This window comes from Acanthamoeba castellanii (genome assembly GCF_000313135.1).
Source record: "Acanthamoeba castellanii str. Neff unplaced genomic scaffold scf7180000084624, whole genome shotgun sequence".
In the NCBI taxonomy this organism is placed as follows: Eukaryota; Discosea; order Longamoebia; family Acanthamoebidae; genus Acanthamoeba; species Acanthamoeba castellanii.
Genome location: NW_004457269.1, coordinates 128,925 through 146,049, shown reverse-complemented (window position 1 = coordinate 146,049; position 17,125 = coordinate 128,925). Strand labels below are relative to the sequence as shown.

General features: G+C 60.2%; 3 protein-coding genes and 1 pseudogene across 3 annotated transcripts in view; 1 reads left to right on the top strand and 3 right to left on the bottom strand.

The window, feature by feature from the left end:
• Positions 1–126: 126 nt before the first annotated feature.
• On the bottom strand, positions 127–2,291 carry ACA1_362690 (WD domain containing protein; the record flags this gene model as incomplete). The annotated part of the gene is made up of 8 exons (XM_004333747.1): positions 127–644; positions 735–886; positions 957–1,121; positions 1,263–1,405; positions 1,562–1,643; positions 1,748–1,818; positions 1,913–1,974; positions 2,162–2,291. The coding sequence occupies 8 exons, from the start codon at positions 2,289–2,291 to the stop codon at positions 127–129; spliced, it is 1,323 nt and encodes a 440-aa protein (XP_004333795.1).
• Positions 2,292–2,610: 319 nt separating this feature from the next.
• Positions 2,611–9,056, bottom strand: ACA1_362680 (annotated as a pseudogene).
• Positions 9,057–9,439: 383 nt separating this feature from the next.
• Positions 9,440–11,547, bottom strand: ACA1_362670 (rieske [2fe2s] domain containing protein; the record flags this gene model as incomplete). Its single annotated transcript, XM_004333746.1, has 10 exons — positions 9,440–9,658; positions 9,733–9,826; positions 9,904–10,013; positions 10,093–10,167; positions 10,241–10,309; positions 10,393–10,517; positions 10,608–10,682; positions 10,781–10,880; positions 10,969–11,114; positions 11,184–11,547. The coding sequence occupies 10 exons, from the start codon at positions 11,545–11,547 to the stop codon at positions 9,440–9,442; spliced, it is 1,377 nt and encodes a 458-aa protein (XP_004333794.1).
• Positions 11,548–11,867: 320 nt separating this feature from the next.
• The window catches only part of ACA1_362660 (DENN (AEX3) domain containing protein), a gene marked incomplete at both ends in the record, with an annotated part of 8,479 nt that continues 3,221 nt past the window's right edge, over positions 11,868–17,125 (top strand). The window contains 17 exons of the mRNA XM_004333745.1: positions 11,868–12,162; positions 12,262–12,371; positions 12,451–12,628; positions 12,752–12,834; positions 12,926–13,093; positions 13,176–13,271; positions 13,374–13,500; positions 13,602–13,762; positions 13,847–14,389; positions 14,493–14,700; positions 14,767–15,368; positions 15,464–15,561; positions 15,668–15,807; positions 15,932–16,075; positions 16,159–16,342; positions 16,440–16,582; positions 16,753–16,955. Coding sequence (XP_004333793.1) covers positions 11,868–12,162; positions 12,262–12,371; positions 12,451–12,628; positions 12,752–12,834; positions 12,926–13,093; positions 13,176–13,271; positions 13,374–13,500; positions 13,602–13,762; positions 13,847–14,389; positions 14,493–14,700; positions 14,767–15,368; positions 15,464–15,561; positions 15,668–15,807; positions 15,932–16,075; positions 16,159–16,342; positions 16,440–16,582; positions 16,753–16,955 — 3,483 coding nt within the window. The remainder of the gene's footprint in view (positions 12,163–12,261; positions 12,372–12,450; positions 12,629–12,751; positions 12,835–12,925; positions 13,094–13,175; positions 13,272–13,373; positions 13,501–13,601; positions 13,763–13,846; positions 14,390–14,492; positions 14,701–14,766; positions 15,369–15,463; positions 15,562–15,667; positions 15,808–15,931; positions 16,076–16,158; positions 16,343–16,439; positions 16,583–16,752; positions 16,956–17,125) is intronic.

The window sequence follows — 17,125 nt, the reverse complement described above, 5'->3', positions numbered from 1 at the left end:
ATTATTCGTAGTTAATAAATAACCGCACACACGTCGTGTGCGGCACTCTTCTCAGATTTGTCGCACACACAGCAACGACAAAGAACACAAAACACGTAACACGCGCAGCACTCTCGCTCTCGCGCACTACTGAGCCGCGGCGTTGTCCTCGCCGGTGGCCGCGCCAGCGTCGGGGAACGAGGTCGCGTCGTCGATCGGGAACTGGGTCTCCTCCTCGCTGCCGCTCACCGCCTCCGTGGCCGCGCCATCGGCCGCCGCCTCCGTGGTCGCAGCGGCGGCGGGCTGGGCGCCGTCGGCCTCGGTCGCCTGGGCCGCCGCCTGGTGCTGCAGCTGCTCCTGCTGCTGCTGGAGGAGCAGGAGCTGGGCCTGCTGCTGCTTGGCCTTCTTCTTGGCCTTCTTGTTGTTCTTGGCGATCTCCTTCTTCTTCTTCTCTTCCTCCTTCTTCTTCTCGTCCTCCTTCTTCTTCTTTTCGTCCTCCTTCCGCTTCTCCTCCCGCTGTCGGTCCTGCAGCTCCTCGAGCTCTCGCACGACGGGCTCCTTCATCCACAGTCGGATCGTGCCGTCGTCCGAACTCGACGCAAAGTACTTGTACGTCGGATGCCACCTCACGCAGTGCACCGGACCGTGGTGACCCTTGTACACGCCTGCTCGCACACATCAGCCAACGGTGTGTGCGGTGTGCGCGTGCGTGCGCGTGCGGTGTGTGCGGTGTGTGCGTGCGGCGGAAGGCGTACCCAATTCCTTGTCGGTCTCAAAGTCCCAGAGGTGGACCCAGAAATCGGTGCCGCCGGTGACAAAAACGGGGGTGGGGCAGTCGTCGCCCGCTCCGCGCAGCGACGCCGACGCCAGCTCGCACGACGACGTGTGCGTCTTCACCACCTCCCACCTGTCGCCCAACCACGCGTCAGCACGCACACACCGCACACACGCAATGGAGAGGGAGGGAAGGGGGGTACGAGTTGCGGTCGAAGAAGTGGACCGTCTTGCCGGAGACGGCGGTGAGGTGCTTGCCGTCGAGGGAGAGCTCCATCGAGACGACGGGTCCGTTAACCGAGAGCTGCTTCACCTCCCCGCCCTTCTCGCCCACGCGCAGATCCCACATCCGGATGTTGTCTCCCGCGCTGCGCACGACACACACACACACACACACACACACACACACACACACACACACACACACACACACACACACACACACACGACAGGCGTGAGCGCACGAGCGAGAACAGAGAGTGGGGAGGTGGCTGGCATGGCTGACGGACCTGATGAGGGTGTGCTCGGAGGTCCAGACCACCTCCTTGATGGTGTCGGTGTGGCCGGCGAGCGCGTTGAGCTCGGCCAGCTGCGCCAGGTCGTAGATCTTCACCAGCTTCTCCTGGCCGCCCGTCGCCAGCCGCGCGCCCTCCTGCAAGAAACAGAAACAGCGGCCCACTAATCAGCAAGTGCACACACATGTCGTGTCGTGTCGTGTCGCGTCGCGTGTCGTGTCGTGTCGCGTGTCGTGTCGTTGGTCGTGTCGTGTCGTTGTGAGCACGGCGCGAGATGCGGCTGAGGGGCGTACGGGAGCGAAGTCGGCCGAGCGGACGATCCTCTTGTGTTCGAAGTTGTGCAGCTCGTCGCCGTTCAGCGCGCTCCACACCTTACTGGTGGTGTGTGGCGCATGAGCTTCGATCGAACCGCACACACGCACGACCGCACACGCACACCGCGTGTCGTTTGAATGAAAGAAAGGAGGAATGGAGCGTACACGTTGTAGTCGGCGGAGGCGGTGACGATGTGGTTGGCCTGCTGGTCCAAGCGGGCGCTCCACACGGCACCCTGAGCGACACAACCCCCATCTCGTGTGAGTGCTCGCGCCACACGAGGAGGAGACTCAATCATCATCCATGAGGGGAGAGAGAGAGATGTGCACCTTGTGGCCGAGGAAGGTACCGATCCAGTCTCCAGTGTCCTGACGCAGCATCGCATTTCCATCTGCAGATTTGCGAAAAAATCGTTAAATCAATCCATTTCCGTGTCAATTGATATATAACGCAAACATTGGGATCATGCATCGATGCGCAAGGTGATTCTACATAAATCGCCAAATGGCATCGCGAAATGAAGATGTGTTCGCGATTTGTGTAGCGTAAACACGCAATCTGCGTAGATGAAGTTGTACCGAGACATCCGCTCGAGATGAAGACGCCATCGGGGGTGGGGCTGAAGTGGAAGGCCGGCACGGGGCGAGAATGGCCGCCACAGATGACGGGCAGCAGAGGGCCAGGGAAGGGAATAAGGGGTTCCGCCATCGTTAATGCGTTGCGCGTGAGAAGGGCGGGAGGGCTGGAAGGGCGGAGGAGCTCCAAAAAGAGGCCACGAGAACGAAGGAGAGGAAGAAGAGGAGATGGATGTCGCGTTGAGATGCACCCCAATCGCAAACCGCGGAAAGAAGGAAAAAAGAAAACCTAATTAATCCAATTTCTTCTCAATTATTTTCTCAACTATTTCCACCCTTGAAATTTCACATCGCACACAACACGACACACGCACACAAAGAAGAGTGGTTCTTTTGTGAACGCACACGCGTGTTGTGTGATTTATTCTTGTAGTCAGCTTTGTATCACGCACTCACTTGCCCTTGTTCTTGTCGTCCGAGTCGGCCGGCGAGTAGCTCGGGCTCGACGGGCTGTAGGCGGGCGAGGCCGGCGAGTAGGCCGGCGACGATGGCGAGTAGCTCGGGCTTGAGGGGCTGTAGGCCGGCGACGACGGCGAATAGCTCGGGCTCGACGGCGAGTAGGAGGGCGACGACGGCGAGTAGGACGGGCTCGAGGGGCTGTAAGCCGGCGACGACGGCGAGTAGCTCGGGCTCGACGGGGAGTAGGCCGGCGACGAGGGACTGTAGGAAGGCGACGAAGGCGAGTAGGAGGGCGACGAGGGACTGTACGAGGGCGACGACGGGGAGTAGGAGGGCGATGAGGGAGAGTAGGAAGGCGACGACGGGGAGTAGCTCGGACTCGACGGCGAGTAGGAGGGCGACGTCGGGCTGTACGAGGGCGAGGCCGGCGAATAGGAGGGAGAGGTCGGCGAGTAGGAAGGCGACGTGGGGGAGTAGGAGGGCGAGGTCGGCGAGTACGAAGGCGACGACGGAGAGTAGGAGGGCGATGTGGGAGAGTAGGCCGGCGAGGTGGGGGAGTAGGAGGGAGAGGCGGGACTGTACTTGGGAGAGGTGGGGGAGTAGGCCGGCGACGAGGGCGAATAACCGGGCGAGGCCGGCGAGTACCCGGGCGACGAGGGCGAGTACCCGGGCGATGAGGGTGAATAGCCGGGCGACGAGGGGCTGTAGCCCGCGCCAGCCGGGGAATAGCCGGGCGAGGCCGGCGAGTAGCTTGGCGACGAGGGCGAGGGCGAGAAGGAGCCCCGGCCGGGCGAGAACTCGCCAAAGTCCACATAGGGCGAGTACGACGCCGCCGGCGTGGCGCCCGGCGACATGCGGTACATGGGCGTCCTGGGTTTGAACACATCACAAAGATCAGCGCACAAACCAAAGAGCGAAAGCGAAGAACCTAAAAAAGCGAAGAGTGAGGAAACGTGTGGAAGAAGTTAGGTAGGTACCGTTCGTCGCTACCCATGTAGGGAGTAGCGGAGCCGGGGGAGGTGGCGCCGGGCTCGTAGAACATGGCGGTGGCCTCGCCGCCGGCGGGGAGCTCGATGGCGTCCTTGAGCTTGCTCTCGTTGAGGAAGAGATCGAAGCAGCCGGTGCCGAGCGGGGGCAGCTGGCCGAGCAGGATGTTCTCCGACACGCCGCTGAGCGGGTCGAGCTCGCTGAAGGTGGCGGCCTCGAGCAGGATGTCGGCCGTCTCTTCGAACGAGCAGCGCATCAGACAGCCGGTCTCCACTCGGTTGATGCCGTGACGCGTGATGGCCATCAGATGACCGCGGTAAGTCATCACGTCGGCCAGGATGGCCAAGTGGCGATAGTTCACGTAGGCACCGTCGAACGAGATCACGTTACGCAACTCCTGTAGGTGGACAAAGTGTGAGTTCAGCACGCGCGTGTGCGGTGTGCGTGTGCAGTGTGTGCGGTAATGGAACGAACCCTGAGAAGAGCGTTTCGCACGGCCTCAATGCCGAGGACCTCGATGATCTCGATGATGTTGTTGGAGGTGGTCCTTGTGTGATCGACGTCGGGGTGGGACATGACGGCGAGCAGGTTGGTGCCCTCCGTGTCGAGCACGAGCTCGTTGGCCTTGGTGTACTCGCCGCGGGCGTCGATGGCCACCTTGTTCTTGTCCTCGCGGATGAACACCTTCTTGATGCCCTCGATACCCTTGAGGTCCATCTCCGTGAGCATGTTGCTCTCGATCTGCTTCAGGAACACGTCGTCATCGCCCACCGAGCCTTCCTGGTCGGGCGCCTTGTTCTCCTCGTCGTTGTTGATGCGGATTCGGAGGATGAGCTTGTCGGCGTTGTCGTCGTTGTAGATGCAGTTCAGATCGCCGCCAAAGTCGGCATGAATGCGCTCGGCGATCTCCTGCATCGAGAGCTTCGTGTCCGTCATCTTCTCACGATTGAGCTCAATGCGCAGCAACCACGGCGACAGGTTCGACGCTGAAGAAAGAACGAAGAGGTGAGCACACAATCAGTGGGGGGGAGGGAAACGAAAGCGACCAGAGGTCGTGCGTACTGTTGATCTCCTCCTCGGGCATGAGGAAGTAGGCCCGGACGAAGTCCTGATCCTCGGTGATGACCGTGTTGACGGGGTCGGGGTCGTAGAAGATCTCCGTCGCGGCGGTGACGTCGCGCAGCGTGGTATGCTTGGAGCGAGCACTGTACATTCTTGGCGGCCTCGTGATCCCTCGAGCAGTGGGGCTTCAGGTAGACCGTGAGCGAGGGCGTCTTGATGGTCTTGGCGATGTTGATGAGCTCCTTGAGTCGGGGCACGCCCAGCGTGACGTTCTTGGCCGACACACCGGCAAAGTGGAACGTGTTGAGGGTCATCTGCGTGGCGGGCTCGCCAATGGACTGCGCCGCCAGCGCGCCGATCATCTCACCCGGGTCGCACAGCGACTTGTAGAACCGATCCGTGATCTCACCCAGCAACCAATCCCTGATGATGACGACGACGACGCATCAAGCTCAGTAAGGAAGCGATAAAAAGAGAGAAAGCGTGGCCATCGATGCACGTACCACGAGATCTGGTCGAGCCGGTACTCCTGGAGCACTCTACGCGACGCAAGCGTGAATCGCAGCAGGATGGAGAACAGCAGGATGGCGTTGGCCTGCGCCTCCTTACTGATGTCGTCCTGGCCGGGAATCACCACCAACCTCTCGATCAAGTTGCCCAGATCTGAATAAATGGCAACGCCGCAGTTTAGTCAAAAGTGGACAAATATTGGTCGTGTTGGGTGGTTGGTGGGGAGAGGGGAGTTGAAACGAACCTTCGACGATCTGGCACGGATCGAGGTCGCTCACCTTCTTCGGACCAAGGTGGAAGATCTTCTGGGCGTTGAGAATCATCCTGGTGAGGTTTACGGGCAGCGGCCACCTGTCGTCACCGGCAAGGAAGATCTTCTCTCGGAGCAGACGCCTGTCCGCAAGGATCTACGCACGCGAGAGGAAACGCGACTCTTAGCCGTGCACAGAGGACCGCACACACACACGCACAGTGTACTCAGTTCGTACCTGTTCGAATTCCTTGTCGAGGATGCGCTTCTTCTCGGGCGAGTTGGCGATGGCGTCGGCGATGACCGGGTCGATCCAGCCCTCGCCCCAGCTGGGCGAGTCGTAGTCGTGCTGGTACTTGAGGACCACGCCCTCGTTCGACATCTTGAGCGCGTCGAGCGGCTGGGTCTCGACCGTCTGCCCGTCCATGCCGTCCTCGCCGTAGAGGAACTGGATGACGTCGCCGAGCGAGTTACGCACCGTGTAATCGTACTTGACCATCACGTCTTCGAGGGCCTTCACGAGGCGTCGCTGGATGTAGCCCGTCTCGGCCGTCTTCACGGCCGTATCGATCAGACCCTCGCGACCACCCATGGCGTGGAAGAAGAACTCCTGCGGGGTGAGGCCGCGCAGGTACGAGTTCTCGACGAAGCCACGCGACTCCGGGCCAAAGTCGTCCTTCACAAAGTGCGGCAGCGTTCGGTCGCGGAAGCAGAAGGGGATGCGCTTGCCCTCGACGTTCTGCTGACCCACGCAGGCGAGCACCTGCGAGATGTTGATCGCCGAACCCTTGGACCCGGCAATCACCATGGCCTTGAAGTTGTTGGATCGCCTCAGCGACTTCTGCGCGCTGTTACCGGCATCGTCACGAGCCTGTATGCGTCAATGTTAGTTCGCGTGGTTCCTTCCTCACTCTATTATTCTTCAGCGGAGGGAGAGACCTTGTTGAGGATCTGATTGATGACGAACTCGAAGGACTCCATCATCGTCCTACCGGGCTGACGCTCAAGCTGACCCTGCTGCGCTTCAAGCTGACGCTCCTTCACCTCGTCCTATTGTTGTACGACCACCACCCCTCACGTTAGAGCGCAGGGTAAGAGACGTGCAGAGACGTCGAGAGACGTACCTTGGCCTTGCGGATGGTCTGTGTGATCTTGGCCAGGGTCTCCTCGTCGGCGATGGTGTCGCCCACGCCCACGGAGAAACCGTGGTGCAGGAGCCAGTAGTTGACGACGTGCTGGACCTGGTTGAGGAAGTGCTTGCAGACCTCGGAGCCGTGCTCGTTCCAGATGACGTGCACGAGCGACTTGTGCGAGGTACCGAGGGTCTTCTTGTTGAGGATGCCGCTCACGAGCTCGCCCTCCTCGATCAGCACCTTGTTGTCGGTGAAGCTCATGTCGGGCTCCTCGTCGTCGGCGTTGACGAAGTTGGTGTTCCGCGGAATGATGAGCGAGAACACCTGCTTGCCAGTCCAGAGCTGCTTGGGCTTCAGGATGGTGGGCGTGGGCACCGTGCCATCCCATGACTCGAGCCACATCAGGATGTTCATCATGACGTCCTTCTCGATGAACGTGTCCCTGAAGAAGAAGAAGAAGAGTGCGACAGCCGATGAGCACCATGTTGCCCACAACAACTAAAGTGTGAGCGCGTACCTCTGGGTGAGCAGACAACCGCCGAGCAGCGTGTCCTGCACGATACCGATGACGGGCTTGTTGGACTGGGCGGTCACGATCTGCTTGGGCACCATCATGAGCTCGATCACCTCGGCCCTCGCGCCGGGCGTCTGAGGAACGTGCATGTTCATCTCATCACCTGCAAACGACACATTCATGTAAGCCAACAACGATGAACGAACTACGGCCACACCATTAATTGATTCGATTGATGGTAGTACCGTCGAAATCGGCGTTGTAGGGCGTCGTGACGGAAAGGTTGAGCCTGAACGTCGAGTAGGGCATGATCTTGACCTTGTGGCCCATCATGGACATCTTGTGCAGCGACGGCTGTCGGTTGAAGATGATCACGTCGCCGTCCTGGATGTGTCGCTCCACCTTGTAGCCGTACTCCAGGTGGAGATCGCTGGCCTTGCGCGCGAATCGAAGATCCAGACGCTGCCCGTCGTCTCGAATGATGTACTTGGCACCGGGGTGCTCTGTCGGTCCGTTGCGGATCAGCTCGTACATCCTAGCATTCAACAAAGGCGAAGAAGAGCGTTAATAAAGAAGAAGGTGGTGAACAAGGTCAGGTCTTGAGCACAAGCCTGTCAGGAGGAGACGCATTACTTGTCGATGTTGAAGGGCGTGACGAGCTCGGGGTAGGTGAGATTGAGCGCAATGCTGCGCGGCACGCCGACTTCGTCGATGGAGATGTTGGGGTCACCGGTGATGACGGTACGCGCGGAGAAGTCGACGCGCTTGCCCATAAGGTTGCCGCGGATGCGGCCCTCCTTGCCGCGCAGGCGCTGCTTGAGCGACTTGAGCGCGCGACTGCCCGAGCGCACGGTGGCCTGCGGGAAGCCGGGGATCTCGTTGTCGATGAAGGTGGCGATGTGGTACTGCAGCAGCTCCTGGAACTGGGAGATGATGTGGGCCGCCGCGCCATTGGCCTCCTGCTTGCGCAGGTTGGCGTTGGCCTTGATGATGTCGGCCAGCTTGTGCGTCAAGTCGTCCTCGCCGCGCGCCGCGCTGTCCATCATGATCGAGGGTCGCACGGGAGGCGGAGGGATGGGCATGATGGTGATGATCATCCAGTCCGGCCGAGCCCATTTCGGGTCGAATCCCATCGCGAGGCAATCTTCGTCCGAGATGAGCTTGAGAATCGCGTGCACCTTCTCTGCCGTGAGGAGCTGCTTCTTCTCCACGTTCGGGTCGTCGCCCACGTTCTTGAACTCGGCCATGATCTTCATTCCATCCTTCGTGATCTTCGGCTGGAAGTTGCCGCAGCCTCCATGGCTCTTCTTCACCTTTTTCTTCTCCTTCGGATCCGTCGAATCACCCTGCTCCTTGTCCGTCCCCGTGTCCTCTCCTCCCTCGCAGATGGTCTTCGTTTTGGCGAGTGTGTAGACCCTGGCGAAGCGATGCTTCACATTCTTGAGCTCCTGCGCCTCCCTGAACCGGGCATCGTTCTACGCAGGGGGGGTCAGTGATGCATTGGGGGAGGGGGGGGGCGAAAGGAAAGCGAGCCTCACCTCATCAACGAGCAGCTTGGAGCAATGGAAGCAGACCGAGCGCAGAATCTTGAGCACCGTAGTGAGGAACCCGATGTTGAACACCGGCTTGGCCAATTCGAGGTGCCCGAAGTGACCGGGACACTCTGTCATCGAACCCGAGCAGGTGGCACACTTCATCTGCCGATCTACGGTTCCCATCCGGGGATCGAGGAGGCCCTTCATCTTGGGCTTCCCCTGTTCGTAGGCTTCATGGAATTCGATCTTTGCCACTGACGTTTGCCGCTGCACATTGTGTCAAATGGGTGGGTCAGACACTGAGAGAAAGAGAAATCGCTCGGCCATTTAACAATGGGGCACCAATGATGCGAGCTAGCCGTACGATTTCATCAGGGCTCAGCACACCGAACTGGATTTTGCCCACCTTGCGCAGCTCGGCCGATGAATGAGGGAAGAGGGTATGCATCTTCGCTCTCTATCTCTCGACCTCGAACCACTTCACCCCAATTGATGACCTATCCAAATAAATAAAACGACCTCGCTCACCCACGGCAGCAGCACAGCACCAGAAGACCACCACAAAGAGCTGCAAACGGAGGGGTTCCTCCTCTGTAGCTTTTCTATGAGCGGGCTTTGGGGCTTTGCGCGGGAGGCTACAAGAGAAAAAAACAACGGGCGACCACCAGCCGCCTTTTATGGCCGTCCCACGTCGACGTTTAATTACGATTGGTTCGAGTGAATTTTCTTGTGAATCGCAACTTACCGAGAAATAACCGGTAACGCACAATTCATGGAAAGTTACCACCACAGGAAGAAGGTGGTGAGGGTGAAGTCATAACCAGCTGATGGTCACTGTGATGGTTGCAGGCCATGGCGGAAGTCAGAGGCCAGGAGCTGGTGGAAGGCGTAGGCGGCGGTCTCCACCTGCGGCGCGTACCGGCCGACGTCGTAGGCTCGCGAGTTGAGGCCCTGCTGCACCATCTCCGAGACCCAGGCGTCTTCGTCCTGGATCCCGTCGCTGATGCGGATGCTGGCCTCCAGCGACTCTGGCAGCGCCTTTACCATCTCCTGCCAGAGCCCAAGTACGTAAGCAACTCAACAAAGAGAGCTTGCAGAGAATGAATGAATGAACGAAGAGTTACCTTCTTCGTTTGGTTCTCCTGATCGGTATCGCCATCCTTGAGCATGAAGTAGTCGAACTGGACCAACGTTTCGTCCACAGATATGGGTATAGCCCTAGAGCATCAACCAACAAAAGATGCTGTCAAATACTGCGCGGCAAGCGGGATCAAACAGGCCTGTGGGTGGAGTACCGATTGGTATCCATGAGGTTGCCGTAGCGATTGATCATAAAGTTGGGGTACAGGAAGGCATAGTGGGCGCCCTGCTTCCCCACTCGCTCTTGCAACAGCTGCTCCTCCATCTGCGCGATGTAAGCACCCGCGCACCGAGTGTAAGTGGCACGATCAGTTCATTAGTCAGCAAAAGGTGCCGGCACTGACCTGGTTGTTTGTCCCTTGGCAGCTCTGAAGGGACCATCTGCCGTGCACCTGGGTAGAGTACTGGCTTGCGTCCAGCTGCAATGACGGCAGTCACCTGTGTCAGTGGCGCCGCAACAAAGGCCAACTCTTCATCAAGGGAGCGGCGTACCTGAGCGTTGAGCGTCTTGTGCAAAACTGACACGTGGTAGCCGCCGTCGAGATAGTTATCCACATACACCTGGCAGGAGCAACGAGTGTGTGAATGGACGAGGTGCATACTGCTCCAGGCACCCTCTTCAATCTGTCCATGTGCGAGCGCACCTTCCAGTTTGACTTCACTTTGTAGTTTCGCGTGCACATGTACTCCAACTTGCGGTACTGCGTGCTTTCCAGGACGTCCTCTAGTGGTTTCAGTTCCTCGTGCAGATCCGTGTCGGAAGATGAATCTGTGGAGGTCACGCACAAGCCACGTTACCATCTTACCAGCCGCCTGCTCAGTTTGATCTTGTGCGCCATCTCCGCTGTGCGGGCCGTACCAATGTTGATAAAGATCCACCTTCCCCACTCGATGACCTGGATCGGCACCAGCCCATTTTCCTTGGGCTTGAATTCTGCTCGCAGCCAACACACGCAACGAACGGGGCAGCGCATCAGCGAAATTCGTTACCTCCAGCATCCCAACTAATCGGCGGCGTCCAGGTCAACCCACCTTTGATACCACCCACTCGAGGCGCGACTCGCAGCCTTCCATCGAGCTGGTACGTCCACCCGTGGTAGGGGCACACGAGCTCGCTCTTGCAGCCTTCGCCCTGGGTAAGGTGTGGGCCGGTCGCCAAGGCATCAGCAAGCTGCGGTGCCGAAGCGACACGCATTTGCTTTGTGGGTTACGCGACGTACCGTGGCAACTTTGGAGGCGTGGTGACGGCACACGTTGAAGAAGGCGCGCAGTTGCCCCTCTTGGTCCCGCACCACTACGTAGGGCTCCCCCAGCAACTCGCCAGTGAAGTACTGCCCAGCGTCCTTCACCTGCTCAGTCCTCCCCACTGCCACCAAACAGAACTGCTCAGACCATGCACCACTTCCCACCACGCCTGAAGGCCACGGCACGGTACCTTGCTGCCAGCCGCGGTGGAAGACGAGGGGCGCCTCTCTTCTAAAGACCTCGGGGCTTGTATACCACGAGGCGGGAGGCGTGGTGGCCCGCTCAATGGGCACCTGGGGGTCCCACCTGTGCGCCTCCCTGGCGAACAGCGCGTCGTCGTTCAAAGTTCTCGTTGCAGCCGCAGCCGCGGTACTCAGCAAGCGGCTGCTGGCCCTGGCCTTGGTTGTTGCTGAAGCTGTTGTTCGAAGGTGGCCCCCCTTGGCGTGGTGCGTGAAAAGACCTCCTTGGCTGCCCCAGAGGCCGCTACTCGCCCTATCGAGCAAGGAGGTAGCCCTGCTGCGGGTCTCGTGTCGCGCGACTACAACCGAGCGCATGCGGCTCCTGTCTAGTAGGCGACTTCGTGCTGCTGCGGGGTGTGCTACGTGCGTTTGCGTGTCTCTTCCCAATAAAAGGACCAGCCTCGATACTCTCGGTTCAGCTTTTCCTGTCGACTGCTGACGTCAGACATACGACGAAATTTCGCACCTGAACATCTCGATGTTTTATGTCGACCCGTGCGACACAGGGCACACAAATGCGACGCGGCCATAGCAATCATCAGCATCGCTTGATAGATTCATAGATTGATAGATAAGAGAGCTTTCTTGGAGGAAGGAGGTTCTGTTTACGTTTTCGAACGAAACGGAAAAGCGAGATGGAGGAGACAAAGAAATCGTCTGCGGTGGTAGTGCCCCCGCTGGCCCTGAATTCGCCTCGAGACCGGGCAGGCACAGAAGGCGAAGGAGCCAAGGGTGAGGCGAAAGCAGCGGGCAAGGAGGTCGCGGCAGCAGGGCCAGGCGACGTCAGTGGAAACGGCAACCAGCCTGGTGGCAGTTTCTTTGCGCACTACTTTCTCACCTTCGGGTGGGAAACGGGGCGGCCGCTGCTCACCTACGACGAGGGCAGCTTTCGCACTGGCGGGGGCGGCAGCTCGCGAGGCCCCAACAGCGGTACACTAATTTTATACTTATAATTATTATTGATAATACTCTTTATTATTTCACTCTATATTATATATTAATTAATTAATAATAATATTGCGTTCAAAGCGAGGGCTGGCTCGGTGACGCCGCTGCAGGTGGCGTTCAAGGCCGGCCTGCTGGCGCGCTACCCCGAACAGGACCGCCCCGACGTCCCCTTCCCGCCGCACACTTGGATGGTGCGAGCCCTTCTTCTCTGCTCTGCTCTGCTCTGCTCTCCTCACGGCTCACGACTTGTCTTTGGCGCGCGAACCAAAGTTCTGCTTCCCGCGCGGCATGGTGCTGAAGGACCGGGATCCGCCCAAGCCGCTCTACTTCCCCGTGGTCCTCACCGCCGAAGACGGCACGCAGCTCTACGGCGCCTCCCTCACCTTCTACGAGCAGCTCAGCGCCGCCGAAGTGCAGGACCTCTACCACACCTTCTACACCGGCGAAGGTTCGTCTCCTCGCATCGTGTGTCGTGTGTCGTGTGTCGTGTGTCGTGTGTCGTGTGTCGTGTGTCGTGTGTCGTGTGTCTGACTGATTGGGGACATGTTGTTTATCACCTGCTGGCTGGCAGACCGACGGTCGTCCGAGGCTCCCCATTCTCCAACGTCGAGCGACAGCAGCTCTCTCGCCACCTCAACTAACAAAGAAGCAATGGTGCGTCGTTCGACCGTGTGTGTGGTGTGTGTGTGTGTGTGTGGCTTGTGTACAACACTCACTCGTGCCGCACGCGCACGCGAATGCACAGATTAAGCGAGCGCTGCCGAAGAAGCTGTATGCGCCCAAGTCAATCTGCATTCTCTCGCGCTACTCCTTCACACTCTTCTTCCGCGACTGGCTCTGCGGGGTCTACTCCCTCTCCAAGGAGCTGCCCCACTCCATGATCGACGCCTTCATCGTGCAGCTCATCGACAAGGTACAAACCTCTCCCTCTCTCGTCACCTCATCGTGCCCCCCCCCGTCGTGTCTCACCTCCAACTGATGTGTGCGCCCCTAAGGTGCCTATGCCCCAACCGTCCGTCGGCCTCAGCCTCACGCTCGGCGAGAAGCAGTTGCTCATGAGCCCTGTGGACAACAAGTTCCCCATGACCGACGTACTTTGTCATCTTCCCTTTTTTTATAGATACATTGTCATTTCTTGTGTTATATTGTCATAGAATTATGTTGTTATATGGTCGCTGATGCATATACATCAGATTCCGCTCCATTTCCTCTTCGAGGTGCTGGACATCGACAACGTGCTGCTGCTCTTCTCCGCGGTGTTGATGGAGCAGAAGCTGCTTTTGGTGAGCAGCCAGTTCACGCTGCTTACCTACGTTTCCGGTACTCGCGTCCTACCTTTATCCCATGTCGTGTGTGTCGTGCGGCGTGTGTCGTGTCGTGTCGTGTGTCGTGTTCTCACTTTTGTGCGCGTGTGTTTCCAGAATCGATTCGATCACTCCTGTATCCGTTCGAGTGGCAGCACGTGTTCGTGCCGGTCCTGCCCGCCTGCCTGACCGAGTTCGTGGGCAGCCCCACCCCGTTCATCATGGGCATCCACAAGTCCTACTACAAGCCCGACGAGATCGCCCCCTATTCAACAGAGGTTCAGATCTCTCTCTCCCCCCCCCACCACACCACAGCGCACCACCGGACGACACGCGCTTACACGACGCTCACGCGTGAGCAGGTGGTGGTGGTCGACCTGGACCACAACCGCATCGTGGTGCCCGAGAGCGTGCAGGCCCAGGTGCCGCCGCTGCCCGAGCCCGAGCACGCCATCCTCGTCTCAGAGCTGCGCAAGTTCCTCCACAACGACCTCTTCTACCTCGACGACTACTACTCGTCGTCGCGCGCCCCGGCCGCCGCCTCGCTCCTCAAGCGCACCCACGCCGCCGGGTCGGCCGCGCACCGCCAGTCCACCTACCAGGCGCCCATCTCGCCACGCCACCACTCCACCGCCTATCACGCCGCTCCGTCGGCCCACATCGTCACCACTTCGGCAGCCACGTCATCGTCGTCTTCTTCGCTGTCGCTGTCGAGCAGCAGCGCGGCGGCCGCGGGCAGCGCTGTGACGACGCGGTTCGACGAGGCCATCCGACACGCGTTCCTGATGTTCTTCGTGTCGCTGTTCCGCAACTACCGGGACCACCTCACCTACATCCGCGTCTTCCCCGAACCAATGGCCATCTTCAACAAGAAGAACTTCCTCCTCCTCCGACCCGACGCCGCGGTACTCCTCTCTCTCTGTGTGTGTCGTGTCGTGTCGTGTCGTGTCGTGTCGTGTCGTGTCGGTCTGTCGTGTCGTGGGTCTGACGATGGTATGATGAACGCAGGGTTGGTTTGAGCCGTTCTTGGAGACGCAACTGTTCACGAGTTTCCTCAATCGCCACTCGTGGCCGCGCGCCAACGTGTTCGATCAGTCCATCGACGCCGCCCTCTTCGACCTGGAACTCGACCAGGTGTTGGCCCAGCTCGCCCGCCCGACGCAGACCCGCACCGTCGTCGTCCCAGCCCCGCCCGTTTCCTTCCACCCAGGCTCACGTGCGTGCCACACCACCTCCCCCATCGCGCCTCGAACTATCTCACGTATTTGTCGACACATACCAGACGTGGACCCCGAGCGGTTCCCGCTGATCGGCCGCCCGCAGCCCCCGCCGCCGACGGCCGCCGCTGACGACTCTGCCGGGGCGGACAAGGACCACGGGGCCAGCGGCGAGGGCAGCAGCGGCGGCGGTGACGACAAGGTGATGGCCCAGAAGAAGAAGATCGTCCGCCGCAAGTCCCGCTTCGGCAAGCTCCCGCCCATTCCAGGCCTCGGCGGCGGCAGCAGCCACGCAGCGGAGAACGGCAGCGCAGCAGCGGCCGAGACCACCAGCCCTGCGGCGGCGGCCGGTGGTGAGACGACCACGGGCGGCGAGGCCCAGCCGACGTCGGAGGAGAACGGCGGCGGCGGCGGCGGCGGTGATGGCGAGGAGGGGGCGATGACGGAGCTGCAGACCTGCGTGAGCAAGGAGGAGCGGCGGGAGCGCAAGTGGCTGGTGGGGTGCATGCAGACCCTGTTCGAGCACAGCGAGGAGAAGGGGGCCAGCGGCGGCGGCGGTGGACGGGCGCTCGAGACGGAGGACATGTCGAAGCTCTTCGAGCGGCTCAAGGACGAGGCCCTCCGCCTGGAGTTCGCCCGCGCCATAGAGGCCGAGGTCAAGCGATCGGTAAACTACTCCTCCCCTCCTCCTCGAGATGTTAACTCGCCGACTCACCGCACACGCACACGCATGACCGCACACGCACAACCGCACACGCACAGCCAAAGGAGGGACAGCTGAGTGGGCGGTCGTTCGCGCAGCTGACGGAGCTCATGAAGGCCTGTCTTCGTGAGGCGTCGGACAAGGACGACTTCTACAGGTGCACCTTCCATGCGAGTCTTCATCGCGTGCGGCCGCACACGCACACGCGCCACCGCACACACGTACTAAACATTCCTTGCATTCCTCCTACCCCCCATGTCTAGCTGCGGGCTGGTGATGGAGGCGGCCTTCCATTTCAACTACAACAACCCCAAGCTGCAGGGCGTGCAGGACTTTGTCCACTCGCACCTGGTCAACCACGACGCCTGGCAAAACCTTCGATTCTGGGAGCGCAGCTTCTATGGTCATTACCCCCTCTCCCCCAATCGCACACGTGTGTCGTGTGTGTCGTTGTGTGTGCGGTGGTGCGTGTGTCGTGTCGTGTGTGTCGTGTTGTGCTCACTATTTTTTGGTGGGTCAAACGACAGACAAGGTGAAGGAGGAGTTCAACAAGCTCTACGACGGCGACTGCCGGAGCAGCATGCGGCAGTGGGATTCGCTCGAGCAGTCCAAGCGCGAGGAGCTCATCTCCAAAGAGGAGAACATCATCTTCGACTGCCTCGCCACCTTCGGTACTTCCCCTCTCACCGCACGACACGACACGACACGACACGCAATGCTGATGTGTCGTGTGTCGTGTGTGTGCGGTGGCCAGCGTATAAGATGCTCACGCTGGGGACGAGCGTGGAGCTGGTGCGCCGGTTCGTGGGGAAGATGAGCACGGCGGCGCAGCTGAGCGAGGAGCGGACCACCATCATCGAGCAGCTCCTCTCCAACATGACCCGCGCCACCGAACTCACCGCCGAACTCGAGGCCGACTCCCGCCGCAGCTCCCTACGGTTCGCGCCCCCACCTCCCGCTTGCACTCGCCCCTGACTAACACCGCACACGCACACACCGCACACACCGCACACGCACGACCGCACACATGCGAAGGCCGAACGATGATTTCGACGAGGGCGGAGAGGAGCAGGAGTACATTCCGGTGGCGGGCCTCAACAACCCGCGCCACGACGAGTCCACCGAGGGCCGCAAGAAGTTCGAGAACCTCCTCAAGGCCAAGTCCACCCAGACGCGCGGTTCGCCCCTCTCCTCCCCCTCCCCCTTCCACTCAACTCTCTCTTACGTGTCGTGTCGTGTCGTGTCGTGTCGTGTCGTGTCGTGTCGTGTCGTGTCGTGTCGTGTCGTGTCGTTGGTCGTGTCGTTGGTCGTGTCGTGTCGTGTCGTGTCGTGCCCGTGTGCGGTGCAGCATTCCTGACGCGCCTGACGGTGGGTCGCGCGGGCACGAGGGACAAGATGACGCTGAACAAGAGCTCGGCGACGGCGCCGTCCAACAGGCGCGGGCCCGGGAAGGGCAAGCGGGGCAAGAAGGCCCGGGCCAACAACAAAGGCAGCGACTCGACCGACGACTCGGACGATTCCGAGTCAGACTACTGCGCGGCCGAAGAACGCGTACGCGCATGCACCCCCCCCCTCTTCCGTATGTGCGCGTGCGTGTGCGGTGGTGCGTGTGTCGTGTCTGCGCGTGTGCGGTGGTGCGTGTGCGGTGATGTGTGCCACACACTGACTTGGTGCGTGGCCCATGCTGCAGAACGACTACGTTGTGAAGACGCTGACGGGCC